The 14,775-nt window shown below is 43.2% G+C and overlaps 3 protein-coding genes across 9 annotated transcripts; 2 read left to right on the top strand and 1 right to left on the bottom strand.

Moving 5' to 3' along the window:
• The first annotated feature begins 183 nt into the window (after positions 1 to 183).
• On the top strand, positions 184 to 1,964 carry si:dkey-197c15.6 (putative nuclease HARBI1). The gene is made up of 2 exons (XM_037463348.2): positions 184 to 981; positions 1,350 to 1,964. The coding sequence occupies exons 1-2, from the start codon at positions 312 to 314 to the stop codon at positions 1,769 to 1,771; spliced, it is 1,092 nt and encodes a 363-aa protein (XP_037319245.2). The 5' UTR covers positions 184 to 311; the 3' UTR covers positions 1,772 to 1,964.
• On the bottom strand, positions 1,958 to 10,838 carry LOC119212575 (receptor-type tyrosine-protein phosphatase H-like). 6 transcript variants are annotated; one of them, XM_062559965.1, is made up of 21 exons: positions 10,453 to 10,837; positions 9,613 to 9,691; positions 9,301 to 9,582; positions 8,298 to 8,555; positions 7,787 to 8,044; positions 7,271 to 7,531; positions 6,695 to 6,952; positions 6,200 to 6,460; positions 5,763 to 6,017; positions 5,431 to 5,652; positions 4,782 to 5,045; positions 4,563 to 4,656; positions 4,422 to 4,469; positions 3,880 to 3,961; positions 3,708 to 3,798; positions 3,543 to 3,619; positions 3,328 to 3,462; positions 3,101 to 3,223; positions 2,824 to 2,984; positions 2,552 to 2,687; positions 1,958 to 2,346 (listed from the first exon to the last, which is right to left on the bottom strand). In XM_062559965.1, exons 1-21 carry the CDS (start codon positions 10,519 to 10,521, stop codon positions 2,212 to 2,214), a joined length of 3,549 nt encoding a protein of 1,182 aa, XP_062415949.1. In that variant the 5' UTR covers positions 10,522 to 10,837; the 3' UTR covers positions 1,958 to 2,211. The 6 variants fall into 6 exon arrangements, with proteins under 6 accessions (XP_062415949.1, XP_062415948.1, XP_062415947.1 ...); XM_062559964.1 differs by having other exon boundaries at positions 4,422 to 4,466; positions 9,301 to 9,691; XM_062559963.1 differs by having other exon boundaries at positions 9,301 to 9,691.
• A 1,283-nt stretch (positions 10,839 to 12,121) lies between these two features.
• Positions 12,122 to 14,222, top strand: zgc:56095 (Ferritin, lower subunit-like). Of its 2 annotated transcripts, none has more exons than XM_062560159.1 (5): positions 12,122 to 12,233; positions 12,878 to 12,981; positions 13,144 to 13,290; positions 13,383 to 13,508; positions 13,698 to 14,222. In XM_062560159.1, exons 2-5 carry the CDS (start codon positions 12,880 to 12,882, stop codon positions 13,845 to 13,847), a joined length of 525 nt encoding a protein of 174 aa, XP_062416143.1. In that variant the 5' UTR covers positions 12,122 to 12,233; positions 12,878 to 12,879; the 3' UTR covers positions 13,848 to 14,222. The 2 variants fall into 2 exon arrangements, with proteins under 2 accessions (XP_062416143.1, XP_062416144.1); XM_062560160.1 differs by lacking the exon at positions 12,122 to 12,233 and adding an exon at positions 12,541 to 12,797.
• Positions 14,223 to 14,775: the final 553 nt, after the last annotated feature.

Consider the following 14,775-nt stretch of genomic DNA (forward strand, 5'->3'; position numbering starts at 1 on the left):
ACAGCCAAAACGGCCTGGGGTCGAACAACCCCCCAAATTGACCCCAAAAGTAATAGGAGGGTTGAAGAACGTTGCATTGAAATGACTACAGGACTCTTATTCCCTTTATTGTGAATTCAAAGACTGCTTCATTCCTGCCCACTGGGGGGCGATACAGCCGAGCCTTGCAGACCGTCTGAAAGAAGAAGACCCTGCCTCCATTGTACCTGAGGCCTCATTTATTTATTCTTTTAGATCGTTTGTTGCTCAAATAATACTCGTCGACCCTCTTCCGGCCAGAGCTGCACGTGTTTGACCGCACTCGTGACCGAATGGCCTTCGCTCTGCCGGTGTGGCTCGCGCTGCACGAGGAGCTCCTCGCGCCGGACTCCGCGGACACTTTGGACGACTTTGACGACGACGCCTTGTTCCAGATGTTCCACCTCACCAGACCGTGCGTCGCCTTCGTCGCGGACGCCGTCCGCATCCGCATGAAGAGCGCGGCCTTCGGGAGCCCCGCGGCGGCGGACGCGGCGGTCATGGTGGCGCTGAACTACTACGCGCACGGGGCGACCTCCGCCGACGTGCTGCAGCGGCTCGGCCCGGCGGGGCTCGCCGACCCCCCGGCCGCCATATGCACGGTGTCCGAGGTCATCGCGGGCATGGCCGATCAGTTCATCTCGTTCCCGCTGCTGCGCGACGCCAAGTTGCACGTCGCCGCCAAGATCAAGAGGGCGTGCGGGATCCCCCACGCGCTCGGCGTGTTGGCGCCGGCTCACTTCCGGATCAGGGCCTCGCCGTACGAGAAGGAGACCTTCAGGTCCTTCGTCAACAGCCTGGGCTACACCACGGTGGTGAGCCAGCTCATATGCGACTCCGAGGGCAACGTGCTGAGCGTGGAGAAGTGCTGCGTGGGCGGCACGCGCGAGCAGGAGATGTGGGAGTCGTCCTTCAAAGGGAGGGAAATGGAGGAGGAGCTGCACGGGCCCTATTGGGTTATTGGTGAGGCGTGAAACACAAGCAAACAAAAAGCCCAATTAAGAATGTTCACCCCCCCCCCCCCAGTTTAGTAAATGTCAGTGTATAATTAGCTCGCTCTCAGGCACACAAAAACACACACACACCTTGAGTTGCTCTTTAGAAAATAGTTATACACTCAACATTTATCAAACTATATACGCATATGTTTTGCTAAATTAAATAAACTATAGGGTCAATGTGTAACGTCTTCATCAGAAAAAACGTTCCCATGTTATCGTTCAGAACGTTACCCTATTAGACAATACACACTAATAACATGATTTTGTCCATTTAAGCTCTGAACCCGTCCTAGTTTTTATTGATCGCATTATCTCCCGGATCTCTTACAGGAGGAAAGGGCTATCACTTAAGCAAACATGTCATGACCCCAGTGTCCGAACCGGCCAACGACATGGAGATCCGCTTCAACGAGGCCCACGCAAAGATCCACGACGTCATCCGGACAACGCTGGGCTCCATGAAGAGGCGTTTCAGGTGTCTGATGCAGCTCGGTTTTGCACAAGAATGCTCTCTGGACAAAAAGGCCGACATCATCAAGGCGTGCTGCGTCCTGCACAACATCGCCAAAAAGTTCTCGGTCCCCGCACCGCCGGCAGCCGGGAAGATCGAGCCCCTGCATCCGGGAAACCAGAACTCCGTGCCATTCAATGTCAACCCTGAGGCCCTGCAGGCCAGGCAGGAACTCATCCAGCGCTACTTCTCCAACAGCAAAGACCCACCAAGTAAAGCCAACATGGGGGAGAATCCGTGACGTGTGTGTGTATGTGTGTGCGTGCGTCGTGTCTGCTAAGTACGAACATTGGAATCCAAGGAACTGCTCAGAGCGCAAGATCTACACCCGATGTGAAGCTTCTCAGTGTCGACAACAATGATATGAAAGTGTTTCCTGTTTTCATGTAGTTTATTTCTTGTACAAAGAGAAAATCAGTATTTTCTACCCACATTTCTTGTTTTTTAATGAATGGAATTGAAATGTTTTTTCATTCACCTGGAGTGTTTTTTGCTCACAACATAATAACCATAACGATGCACATTTTGTAGATGGGGGAGCACACAAACAGGTTAAATAAAATCCTAAAGACTATCTACAGTAAATATATAAAATTTAAATGTTTGCATATTCACAGTTTATAACAATAAAGCATTGAGTATAATTCGTCAGACTGACTACCGCACCAACGATCTTGTAGTTTAGGTCCTTGTCAACTCCCGGAGTGCAGTGGCGTTGGTGTAAATCATTTCTGCATTCTCGTATATGTGCTCTTCGGTCTCCTCGTCCTGCTGCAGACGGTCCATGATGCATTGGTGCAGAAAGACGTACTGCGACTGAAAAATCAAGTCATTAGAAAAGCAGAAGTTTAACTGCATTCTGTGTATTCTGCTCGGCAGGTCTCAGTTCCCTAATAATGTGGGTTATTTTTGTACTTTTAACTCCGCATTAAGGAGAAGTAAAGTTTATATCTAAAAGAAATACGTGGAGTATGGCTGTGAAGAACTACGTGGTTCTCCCTGATGTGACGAGCGCTTTTACCTCCGTTTGCACCATGTGTGGGCGCCTCAGTCTCATCTTTCGCACGAAGCCGTTGATTCCCACGGCTCTCTCTCTCTCCAGTTGCTGCAGCAGCACATCCAGGGCAATGATAGTGCCTGTCCTTCCCACCCCAGCACTGAGAGAGGGACACAATGCCAATGGTATGCAGTGAGTGTCCGGGTCTCAAAAGTAAAATTCTAACTTCATGGCCCCCAGTTTTTGACCTCTGTTGAAAGCCGCTCTGCAGACAACAAGCAAAGGGAGTTCTGTACCTGCAGTGCACCACGGTTGGCGCTGCAGCACCTTCCCTCTCGATGTGCTGTCTCACCAGCCCCCTGAACTGAATCAGGACGCCTGTGCACTGAGGGACTCCGTGGTCGGGCCAGGCCGTGAAGTGAAAATGTCTCACGGTGCGCTCCTCTGAGTGATGCCTCTGTGGAGATCATCAAATAGAGAAACTCAAAATAAGTCTCAAACCAACCAATGCATTTGATGCATCTATTTTTGTGCTTTGACACATTGATTGGATATTTTGGACATGTTCCGTACATGTTTCACCCTAAATTCCCTCAATGTCCAGTTGGGCTCCTTCTGCTCGGATCTGATGCTGACCAACAGCTCTCCGTGAGAGCAAGGCGTTCTGTCTGCAGGCCAGTATTGCTCACACTTAGTCTGGGGACAAAAAAACACCCAACATTGGGGCAAAATGTCGATAATTCCGTTTGCACCCATGAAATCATTCGTACGGCGTCATAACAACCTTCCTGATGACTCACCCGTCCTCCCTCGGTGCAGTTGGTGACCATGACGATGCCTTTTACTCTTTGTTCCCAGATCATTCTCCAAAAATCGTTCACCGTGGCGGGCAGAGGACCCTGGGTGGCGATGTAATCTCTGTCGCTTTTGTAGCCCTAGGAAGCGATAGTCGACATCGAGTTGTGCTCATGAAATCACACGTTTTAAGCTTCTGCCGGTTGGGAGCGGTACCTACCGGCATGTAGCAGGCGTTGATGTAGTCGGAAGCTCCACTGTGGTTGAGTGTAGTTAGCCTCACCCGACACCAGTCATCTAGGATGAAAAGAAACCAACGATGGTTCAGTTGCGAAGCACCAAAGCAGGCAAAGCTTGGCATGAACCCCGATGGATGAGGGCTTACACGGCAGGATGTTGTTGAAGCGGTTCCTCGGTTTGTTCTGGGGTAGAAGAGCCGCCTCTTTTGTTTGCTCCACGCCGACGGGAATGAGGCTCTGCGTGGAAGTCGGATGAGACGGAATGTGATCAAACGGAGAGACACATACACACAAAATACGATACGCTTCTGCACTTACCTCATATTCCTCGCTGAAACCTCTGCCTTGATCCATACTTAAATGGTAGAAGTGTTCTGGAAACTTTGCCAGAGGAATATCCCTGGAAAAAATAATAAAACATTGGACCCATAGCTGTAATAGTATTGAAGACAATTGACACATAAAAATGTCCGGCGCGCGACCGATTGACGTTAATTTTAAATGCTGTATACTTTCATGAGTTGTCGATCTTCTAATCCAGGGGTCTTCAACGTTTTTCAGGCCCCCAAACTGTTTGCGAGATGGAGCAGGGACCCCCTATTCTACGGAGTTTGGAACGCCATCGTTTATTTTTGAGCTTCACGCTCTTTAGACGTGAGTATAAACGCTGATTGGCTAGTGCCGGGGCTGTCTTATTTGCATGAAAGGTGCTGTGAGTGAACTGGTGCACTGTTGGAAATTTTGCGACCTCCCTGCAGTACCTCCACGGACCCCCTGTTGAAGACCTCTGTTCTAATCCCCTGTGTTTATTAAAGATATCATGTCTGTGGTGTTACCATTATGTAGAAACATCAACTTACTTGATCATTTTAATGGATTCTCTGGTACCACCAATGAATGACGTTCTGCTGTGGGAAGAAAAGCAAATATCGTCCCTAAATTGAATCTGATTCACTAGACTGTGGAAATAACATGAAATGGTCTCTGGGGACAGCACTAACCCGATGATATCTGGTCTTTTAAAAATAATGAAGACAGCCAAAAAGACCAGGAGACAAAAAATCAACACACCAAACACTGCCCCTGCAATGACTCCTATGGTGAGAAGAAACAAAAAGCAGGTTGTATAACTGATTCCAAACATCACGATGAAGATGTACAAATGAAAACGTGTTGTTAAAAGGTTATCCCTACAGAGTAAGGAAGTCACTTTGACTCACCCCTTGGATCAGTGAGACATGAAAAGACGAACGGTTCCCCACTGTTTCGATTCCCAGACTTTGAATATAAAGACACCTCGTATCTCCTGGCAGGCAGGAACCCTGATATCTTGAGTTGTTGTTCCTCATCTCGCCACACGAGGCGCGTACACCCGCTCACGTTCACCTCCACTGAAGTCCACACGCCAACCGGTTTACTCCAGATGACGAAGACAGAATACCCGGCGTCAAAGTACTCACAGCTGGCGGTCAACTGTGACGGAACTGCGAGGAAGTGAAGAAGATCCGCCTTTACGATCCCAAATGAGTCAAACGATACAGCGAGGAAGTAATGGTGCAACAGCCAATCCAAAGTGCACTATCTCAAATGCTATGATCATATCTAATGAGTAACTCAAGACACAAAAAAAATGCCTTATCGTTCTATCAATCATTCCAACTTCTCTGTACTATTGGTTGGGTAGGCCTACATCAAATGGTTTTGGGGGATTTTTGGCAGTTGAACGAAAGAACAGTCACTGTTGGTCATCAAAATGACTAACCAATGAATTAATTGATAATACAGTAATTGTGGCTGCAGTCCATATAATAATTCTTCACCATTTCAAATAACCCCAATAAGCTTTGAATTCTTTATAAATAAACTCACGGATTGTCACGTCGTGGTGGCACTGTTGAAAGGATTTGGATTCTGTTTCGTACACGACAGAAACAATGTACGTCGCACCGGGCCAGAGGTCAGTGAACAGCACTTTGGATCCTTGCAGCTTGGCGTTGCTGAGCGTCCCGTTATCGGCCGTAGCCTTGGAGAACAGGCCTTTGATAGCTCCTTGGATTGATGAGCTAGTGACGTCCCAGGTACAGTCCAGAGCTGAAAGAAAAAGAGAAAACCCTTTGTGAAAACCTGGCATGTAAAATCAATTTAAAACAGACTGTGGATTATCATTCATAGTCTTAATGATTCATTGAGCGCATGCGTACCCGTCACTGTGAAGTCTTCATACAGCCTGCTGTTGAGCCCAAAGAACGTCGTTACTACGCTGAAATTATACCTCGTTCCGGGCGTGAGGGAAGACATCGAATAGGAAACACTCTGCTTGATTATAATTGGGGGTTGTTGGGGCATTTCGTTCACTGTCAGAGAATAGTCCCAGTCTTGGTTCACTGTCTGCCACTGCAGGGTGACGCTGGTCGTGTTGCGCTTGGTCACCTGGACCGAAGTCACCATGGGGGGAACTGAAAACCCACGTAAAAAGGTATAGGGTCAACTTGTGGAAGGCCTAACCCCTATTATGAGGTCTGTCAGAGGGTTACAGGCCCAGGTCACAGCATCTACTGGCTGATGTTCCGTTGTTGAGTAGTAGAAGTCAATCAGCCTTAGTTACCATGAATGTTTTATCAGGGGAAAGCAATCTTACCAGTGGGTGCACTGTAGTTCACTCCGGTGCTTCTGACATTTTCAAACTCAGTAAAAAGAATGAAGTTGTATCTGGTCCCACATGTGAGGTTTGAGATTTTGTGGGTCACATTTTCTTTTTCCTTTGATCCCGTGACGTTTTCTTTCGGCTCTCCATTGACAACCAGTTTATACTTGAGGATGTCGCCCACTTTCTTCCACTGCAGAGTGATACTGGTCTCAGTTTGACCCACTGATTTAAACTCTTTAGCGTTACAAGGAGCTGGAATGTGAAAAGATATTGTGTGAGTATAAAAAGATCACAAGCTACTCTTAATAAAACACTGTTGTTTTTTTCAAACGGATAATAATTTGACATGATTCCATTATTTGTTTCAGCTGAAACGATAAAGTCAGCGTCTTCTTTCTGTGATTGAGAACCTTTAAGTAATATCATAAGTTCACAGAGCCATGTGTGGGCCTTAGTTACATTCTATATTAGAGGAAAACCACTTACCAGTGACTGCATCGTATGGGACTCCACTGCTGGTGACCTCATCAAACAGGGTGAAAAGAGTGAATTTGTATTTGAACCCACATGTGAGGTTATTGATTGTGCGGGTCACATATTCTTCTTCCATTGATGCAGTGACGTTTATTGTCGTTCCATTGACATCCAGTTTATAATTGAGTATGTTGCCCACTTTCTTCCACTGCAGAGTGATACTGGTCTCAGTTTGACCCACTGATTTTAACTCTTTAGCGTTACAAGGAGCTGGAATGTGAAAAGATGCGGGAAAGATATTTTAACCAAATGTGAGTATCAAAAGATGACAAGTTACTCCTAATAAAACACTGTTGTTTTGCAGAAAATGATTTGACATGATTCTATTATTTGTTTCAGATGAAGTGAGCGTCTGCTTTCTGTGACTAAGAACCTTTATGTAATATTGTATGTTCACAGAGCGATGTGTGTGCTCTTGTTACATGATATAATACAGGAAACCAGCTAGCAGTGACTGCATCGTATGTGACTCCACTGCTGGGGACTTGATCAAACAGGATGAAAAGAGTTGAGTAAATTCCATCTTACCAGTGGGTGCACTGTAGTTCACTCCGGTGCTTGTGATATTTTCAAATTCAGTGAAAAGAGTGAAGTTGTGTCTGGTCCCACATGTGAGGTTTGAGATTTTGTGGGTCACATATTCTTCTTCCATTGATCCCGTGGCGCTTTCTTTCCGCTCTCCATTGACAACCAGTTTATAATTGAGTATGTTGTCCACTTTCTTCCACTGCAGAGTGATACTGGTCTCAGTTTGATTCACCGATTTTAAGTCTTCAGCGTTACAAGGAGCTGGAATGTGAAAAGATATGGTGAGGATATTTTAACCAAAAGTGAGAATATAAAGATCACAAGTTACTCTTAATCAAACACTGTTGTTTTTTCAAACAGATAATAAATTGACATGATTCCATTATTTGTTTCAGCTGAAACGATAAAGTGAGCGTCTCCTTTCTGTGACTGAGAACCTTTAAGTAATATCATATGTTCACAGAGCGAGAGAGTGTGTGCCTTAGTTACATTCTATATTAGAGGAAAACCACTTACCAGTGACTGCATCGTATGGGACTCCACTGCTGGTGACCTCATCAAACAGGGTGAAAAGAGTGAATTTGTATTTGATCCCACATGTGAGGTTATTGATTGTGCGGGTCACATATTCTTCTTCCATTGATGCAGTGACGTTTATTGTTGTTCCATTGACATCCAGTTTATACTTGAGGATGTCGCCCACTTTCTTCCACTGCAGAGTGATACTGGTCTCAGTTTGATTCACTGATTTTAACTCTTTAGCGTTACAAGGAGCTGGAATGTGAAAAGATACGGGAAAGATATTTTAACCAAAAGTGGGTATAAAAAGATCACAAGTTATTCTTAATAAAACACTGTTGTTTTTTTCAAACGGATAATAATTTTACATGATTCCATTATTTGTTTCAGCTGAAACGATAAAGTCAGCGTCTTCTTTCTGTGATTGAGAACCTTTAAGTAATATCATAAGTTCACAGAGCCATGTGTGAGCCTTAGTTACATTCTATATTAGAGGAAAACCACTTACCAGTGACTGCCTCGTGTGGGACTCCACTGCTGGTGACCTCATCAAACAGGGTGAAAAGAGTGAATTTGTATTTGATCCCACATGTGAGGTTATTGATTGTGCGGGTCACATATTCTTCTTCCATTGATGCAGTGACGTTTATTGTTGTTCCATTGACATCTAGTTTATAGTTGAGTATGTCGCCCACTTTCTTCCACTGCAGAGTGATACTGGTCTCAGTTTGATTCACCGATTTAAACTCTTCAGCGTTACGAGGAGCTAGAATGAAAATAAACATTCATCTGTTTAAATACACATAATACAATACAATAATCATGTTCAATCAAAGTGTTGAGGATGTCCCCCACTTTTTAGTATTAATGTGGATGTAGCCTGAGATTTATTTTTCCCATGTGACATTTATCTCCCCTTCACTGGACTTAAACAAACAGCATTTAACATTTAGGGGGATTCATTGTCAGCAATGGAACTTTATATTCATAACTCTGTTTTAAAAAAAGACAGACGAGAGGATGGACATTGAAAAAAAATATTTAATTTTAACATTTAAATGTGTCTTTGATATGAATTATAATCCCGTTTTGAACGATTCCTTTTGAAATCAATTATTGCCGAGAGCAATGGCCACCACCTGGCCTGTGAAGGTCAGCAGACGGGTGTTTAGATGGTTTGCAGTTTGTAACACACCTCTAGATAACACATTATATGAGGGTAGAGTTAATCATATTTTCCACTGCAGCTCTCAGTTTGTGCAACTGATTTGAAATGTTCTGCATTACGGGAAGAGTGTGGAACAACATTGACATTAGTATTTAGTGTCATGTATTTAACTTTATTTTATTTAATTGTTGATAGTAACAGAATTTCTTTTTTTGAATTTGAGAAGCAAAATGCCTGATTCTAACTGTGAGATGACCCACCTGTGGCTGCAACAAATGAGTATCCAGTGATGTTAATGCAGATATGTCGCCTAGATCAAAGAGGCTCAGCGGCTCAAACTCACGTGCTTTTGTCGTTGAAAGAGTTGTCGACGGTGTTGTGGTCATTTTTGTTGTGGTCGTTGCTGTTGTGTTCATTGCTGTTTTCTTCATTGCTGTTGTGGTCGTTGCTGTTGTGTTCATTGCTGTTTTCTTCATTGCTGTTGTCTTCATTGCTGTTGTGGTCGTTGCTGTTGTGTTCATTGCTGTTGTCTTCATTGCTGTTGTTTTCATTGCTGTTGTCTTCATTGCTGTTGTGGTCGTTGCTGTTGTGTTCATTGCTGTTGTCTTCATTGCTGTTGTGGTCGTTGCTGTTGTGTTCATTGCTGTTTTCTTCATTGCTGTTGTGTTCATTGCTGTTGTGTGTGTAGGCGTTGGGGCCAATGGGCTCACTGTAGAGTTTGAGTCAGTGACAACCTAGAAACAGAACACAAGTAGTACGGAGAAAAAGCCTTGGCTTTTAAAAAATGAGTTCATAATGTGCAGAATGTTCTGACTGGACTCTCAAATAGAGAAATGTAATGCAAGTTAAAAATAGATCACAGCTTCTCCGACGTTCTTTTTAGCATTCACACAATTTAAGAAAGAAACATAATGATGCAACTGTCTCCAACAGCAAATAGCTCATTAAAAACAGGAAGGCAAAAGCCAATAATTATTATGAATCTGGATCCTACTAATAAAAGAGTTCATAATAATTATTGACTTCTACACAACTGTCCTGCTTTTGCCTTCCTTTTTTTAATACCAAATCCTGTTCATTAAATATCTACGTATTTGTGCACAGACGTTCCTTAAATTCTGCATTTTCTATGACTGTTACATTACTTAAAAATCTGTTGTGCTAACAAATACAGACAGAAAGTATTACAAAACAATTGTCTGCTATATGACCTTGTTTAGAATATACAGTAAGCGAGATACCAACAACTGGGGGCCGTTTCCTTTAAGTTTTACATAAAGTTATTTCCTCATTCACTCTTCTGTTTCTCTGAGGAAGTGAGTGAGAATGAATTCATCTTCCGAGAAAATCCTTCATTTTGTTCTTTTTGTTTTTCTCATATTTAAGACAATTGAACTGCGTTGTCTGAACTTACGGTTTGTATTTTGCAGTAAAACCATCTCTGTGGTTTTGTAGGTACACCATCTGATTACAGTAAATGAAAAAAAGGACTTACCCAGAGCAGACTGAGGGAGACACACAGCAGAAAGTGGTCTGAGGTGATTGTGAAAGAAAAAGGCTTCATCGCTGTGAGCTTCTGTCAAGCCTCACACATTGTATGAAGGTTTAAAAATCCCTTTGTACTGTCGAGGTACCCTTTACGTCTCAGGCTCTCAGCGCTGCCATAAGTGTGCTGACGGAAACAACAAGACTTTAGGCAGCTGAAGAAGTTCTTAGTGCACGGGCTGAAGCGGTTCAATATTAACTTTATTCTGTTGACTTTTAATTCTTAACCTTTTCCTCCTTCTGCAACCTCTGGTCCCTTCTCATATTGGCAAGTGGCTAAGTAAATAACTGCTTCTCCTTTTTCGCCCTGTACAACCACAGAGACCTTTGCCCCGCCTGCTACTTCCTTATTAACGGGCTACTTGTCAAAGGTAAGTCCATCAAGTAAACCCCTATTTACATGTTTAGTGCTGGTAATTGCTTTACCTTTGCCGCTGTTTGTGATTACAAGTTTCATGTGTGTGACTGCCTGTTTATCTTTATGATGTGCAAATAAATACAAAAACAGGGGGCAAAGGTTACAGATGCTGCTCAATACAATTTACATTTGTGTTGTTTTCTATTGGGATTTTATTATTTAATGATGCAGTTGAAATGAATGTCTAATCTCTTAGGTTGGGCTGGTTTCAGAGAACAGTAATTGCTCTTCAGAGAGCTGGTATTCATAGCTTCCTTGTGGTAATCTATATAAGGAACTGTGAATGAACAAACGTCACCAACACAATGTCAAAAGACCACAAAGCAATGTCAGTGTTCGTGGCTCTGCTGACGTGCCTAATAAAAGCACAGCGGTGTCAAAGAAATCGATGTTGAATGTTGTTCATGAAGGAAATATGAGGAGGAAATAACCTTAGAACATAGTTATATTGATTCTTCCCATCTTACACTATAATACATTCAGAGCGATAATAAGCAGATGTAATAGATATTGAGCAGAACCATTGCTTTTATTAAAAACATTTTGATTCACTCGTGTTATATTTAGCTGCTGTTTGCATGATCATTTGCTTTCTCTCTCTTTTACCATTTGAAGATTTGCACTTGTTACCAACAAACGACTCTAAATTTAAACACACTACTCCAGTGGACTTCTGGTTCTGCTTTGACTCCGACTAACAGTACATGAGGCCTTTCTGTGCAAAGTCTGTCTATATTCACAAGATAAATTCATTTGCTGTAGAATTGCAGCATGCAACACTGCGCCTGTGTCACACAAGAGGAAAATGTGACTTTTCTCCTCTTATCAGCCTCCTCCAGCACATTCACTGACTTCCCATCCGCTGTGAGACTAGCTTTAAAGCCTACCTGCAGCTTACATGCCAGCGTAAACTATGTTTTGATGGTCGTAATGAGTGGATGTTCATTGCTTGACAAACAAGGTCTGCTTACAATCCCCACTCTTATGCTTCCTCTTTTTAACGGCTCATTCTGCATCCCTTTTTTTCTTCATTCATTCATTAATCATCTTTCTATATCATGGCTCAGTGACCTATGATTCTTTTTACTCAAAATCATTATACAAATGACATAACACGGGGTTGTTATATTTAGGTTGTTAGGATTGACCACCCTGACACAACCTCGTTTTGTCTGAAGCATGTAACTCGTCCCCAACCCGACAGGGGGCAGTAGAGTCGCACAATTAACCACCGCCATGGCAAAGCGCATAAAAACAGCTGAGCTAACGCCACATTACAGACGGAGTAGGGCAGCGTTCATCCACAGCACACGGTGAGTGACAAACGGGAGAAAGGTGACCCTGCAAACGACACTTTCAACGCACTGTTTGAGCCCGAGGGCGCATGCTGTTAACTAATAGCTGTACTGCTTGGAGCCAACATGGCTAATGTTAGCCAAACATTAGCTGACGTTAGCCATGTTAGCTAAACAATAGCCAATGCTAGCGCTAACTTGTGTAAGCTAACATGATAGCATCAGTAGCTAACGTAACTTATTAAAAAACAAAACTAACTTAAGTCAGGGCCTAGAAGTAAGTGTAATGATATCTAACGTTATTCGTTCTTTGACGGATGCGCAGGTCACATGCGTCAGTGGAACCGTCCCAGTACCCGACTGGAGACTCCTTCCACTTTAATAACACGCGAGTAATGTCTGCTTGGTGTTTCACTGAAGCCGATAAACACCGGTTGCATGAAGGGTGGCCTTAAAAAGACGTGCAGACCTTCGATAAGCTTCCTTCAGCAGGCGAGTGAAGCGTGAGTCAGTCGCGATAACGTTACCGTTAGTGAGAGCAAAAGGAAGGACGTTTTTCTTTGTCGTTTGGACAGGATTTAAGTAAGTCCATGAATATTGTCTTAACTGGGAGTGAATATTTTCAACATTACTCTTTGATTGAATGTTTGTCTTTTTTTCAGAAATGCAGTCCGTCGTAAAACAAAACTTCCATTTGGAGACCGAAGGAGAAATAAACAAACTCATCAACCTGAAGCTCAATGCCTCCTACGCGCATCTTTCTCTGGTGTGATTTGTTACATTTTCATTCATGTTAATGAAGAGTGGAATTTGTCATTTGATTTTCTTTTGTACTAAAATGTCTCTGGCAAATCGGCTGGCAAGTCGCCTCTTCGATAGTTTCTCTGTCTGCACTTGAATGTATCAAAACCCTGTTCCTCTCTTCTAGGGGATGTATTTTGACAGGGATGACGTTGCCCTGCCAAAATTCTCCTCTTTTTTCCTGGAGCTTTCTGGGAAAGAGAGGCAACAGGCCGAGAAGCTGCTGGAATATCAGAACTTGAGAGGAGGTCGAATTTTGCTTCAGACCATTTCTGTAAGTCAAAGTATTCATTTTTTTTTTTTAGGTGGCATTTTCAAGCCTGCTGTTCTGATTGATGTATTTTTCCAATTATGAAACTGTTCTAGAAACCAAGTAGACAGGACTGGGCCGGTGGTGTGGATGCAATGTCCTTCTCCCTGGACTACCAGAAGTCCCTCAACACATGTGTCCTCGATCTGCACCGCAGAGCCAGCTCCCACACTGACTCTCATGTAAGTGTTTGTTTAGCTGACATCTTGAATATGGAACAAAAGACGGCAAATAAAAATCTATTGTGCTTCAGTTTGCTATGCATCAGGCTTAAACTATGATTCAAGGGTTGTGTAATATAAGCTCACTCCTAATTTCTCACCTCCTGTAACATTCCTATCGCTTGCCTTTTTTTTTTCTTCCTTTTGTAGCTGTGTGACTTCCTGGAGCAGCACTTCCTCGCTGACAGCCATGACACCATTAAGAAACTGGGCGACCACATCGGCAGTCTGACCCGAATCAGTGCATCTGAGGCGCATGGTGCTATGGGAGAATACCTCTTTGATAAACACACTCTGTGACCGTCACTACACACAGACGCACAAATAAGCTTTCAATAGATTCATAGTTCCCACAAAATATCGGACACTTTTTCTGGCACTTTTTCTACTCTATTAAACTATACAGTATCAACAAAACTTACTACAAACTTTATTCTTGTACTACAGGCACAAGAGAAGTTCAAAGGAAAATAACAAAATACCTCAATTGTTCCTTTAAACCCAAGTTGAAAAAATTGCTTTTATATTGTGCCAAAAACTGAAATCTCATCTGTCACTTTGTCTCATGCATTCCACTGTTGGATGTTACCCAACATTTGAAAGTTACAACCATTTTGAGTCAAATAAATTATCTGCAATGTAATTGAACGTTTCAATAAAGCTAAACTATGCTGATTTGTTGTCTTTTACGAGCACTGGTTGTCTTGTTAACACAGCTCGAGATGCAGTGCGGACGTTTTCTGTACTTTTTCTAATGTCCCATTTGCCCCTCTAGAAAGCTGTAAAGATGACACTGTGGGATTTTGCGTAGTCACTGTTGGGTGGGAGCTTAGTGTTAAACATCAGGCAACAAGACTGTGGTTGACAAGGTTCAGCAAAGATAAGAGTGAGTTGTCAACAAACTGGCCTGCGGTGAGGCAAAGTACTGTTTGAGTTTCAGACTAAAGAAACCTGAGAAGTCACAAATGAGTAATGAAGGAAAAGATTTGCTTCACTATGACTGAGAGTAGCAGTGTAAACTTGGTGTATAATTGTAATGGTTTGCACTATTGCGGAACATACCCTCACTTCTGGAGGAAAAAAAAACTTGTAATATAATGACCCAAAGTCTGATACAATCAATACTTGCCTTTTGTTAGTTCACTTATGCATGTTAGTACTCTATTAGGAGGCTGTTGAACGTTGGGTTGTAGCCACTGAGCTCTCCAGATGTAGCAGTGCGACATAA

The sequence above is a fragment of the Pungitius pungitius genome, chromosome 21 (genome assembly GCF_949316345.1).
Source record: "Pungitius pungitius chromosome 21, fPunPun2.1, whole genome shotgun sequence".
NCBI lineage: Eukaryota > Metazoa > Chordata > Actinopteri > Perciformes > Gasterosteidae > Pungitius > Pungitius pungitius.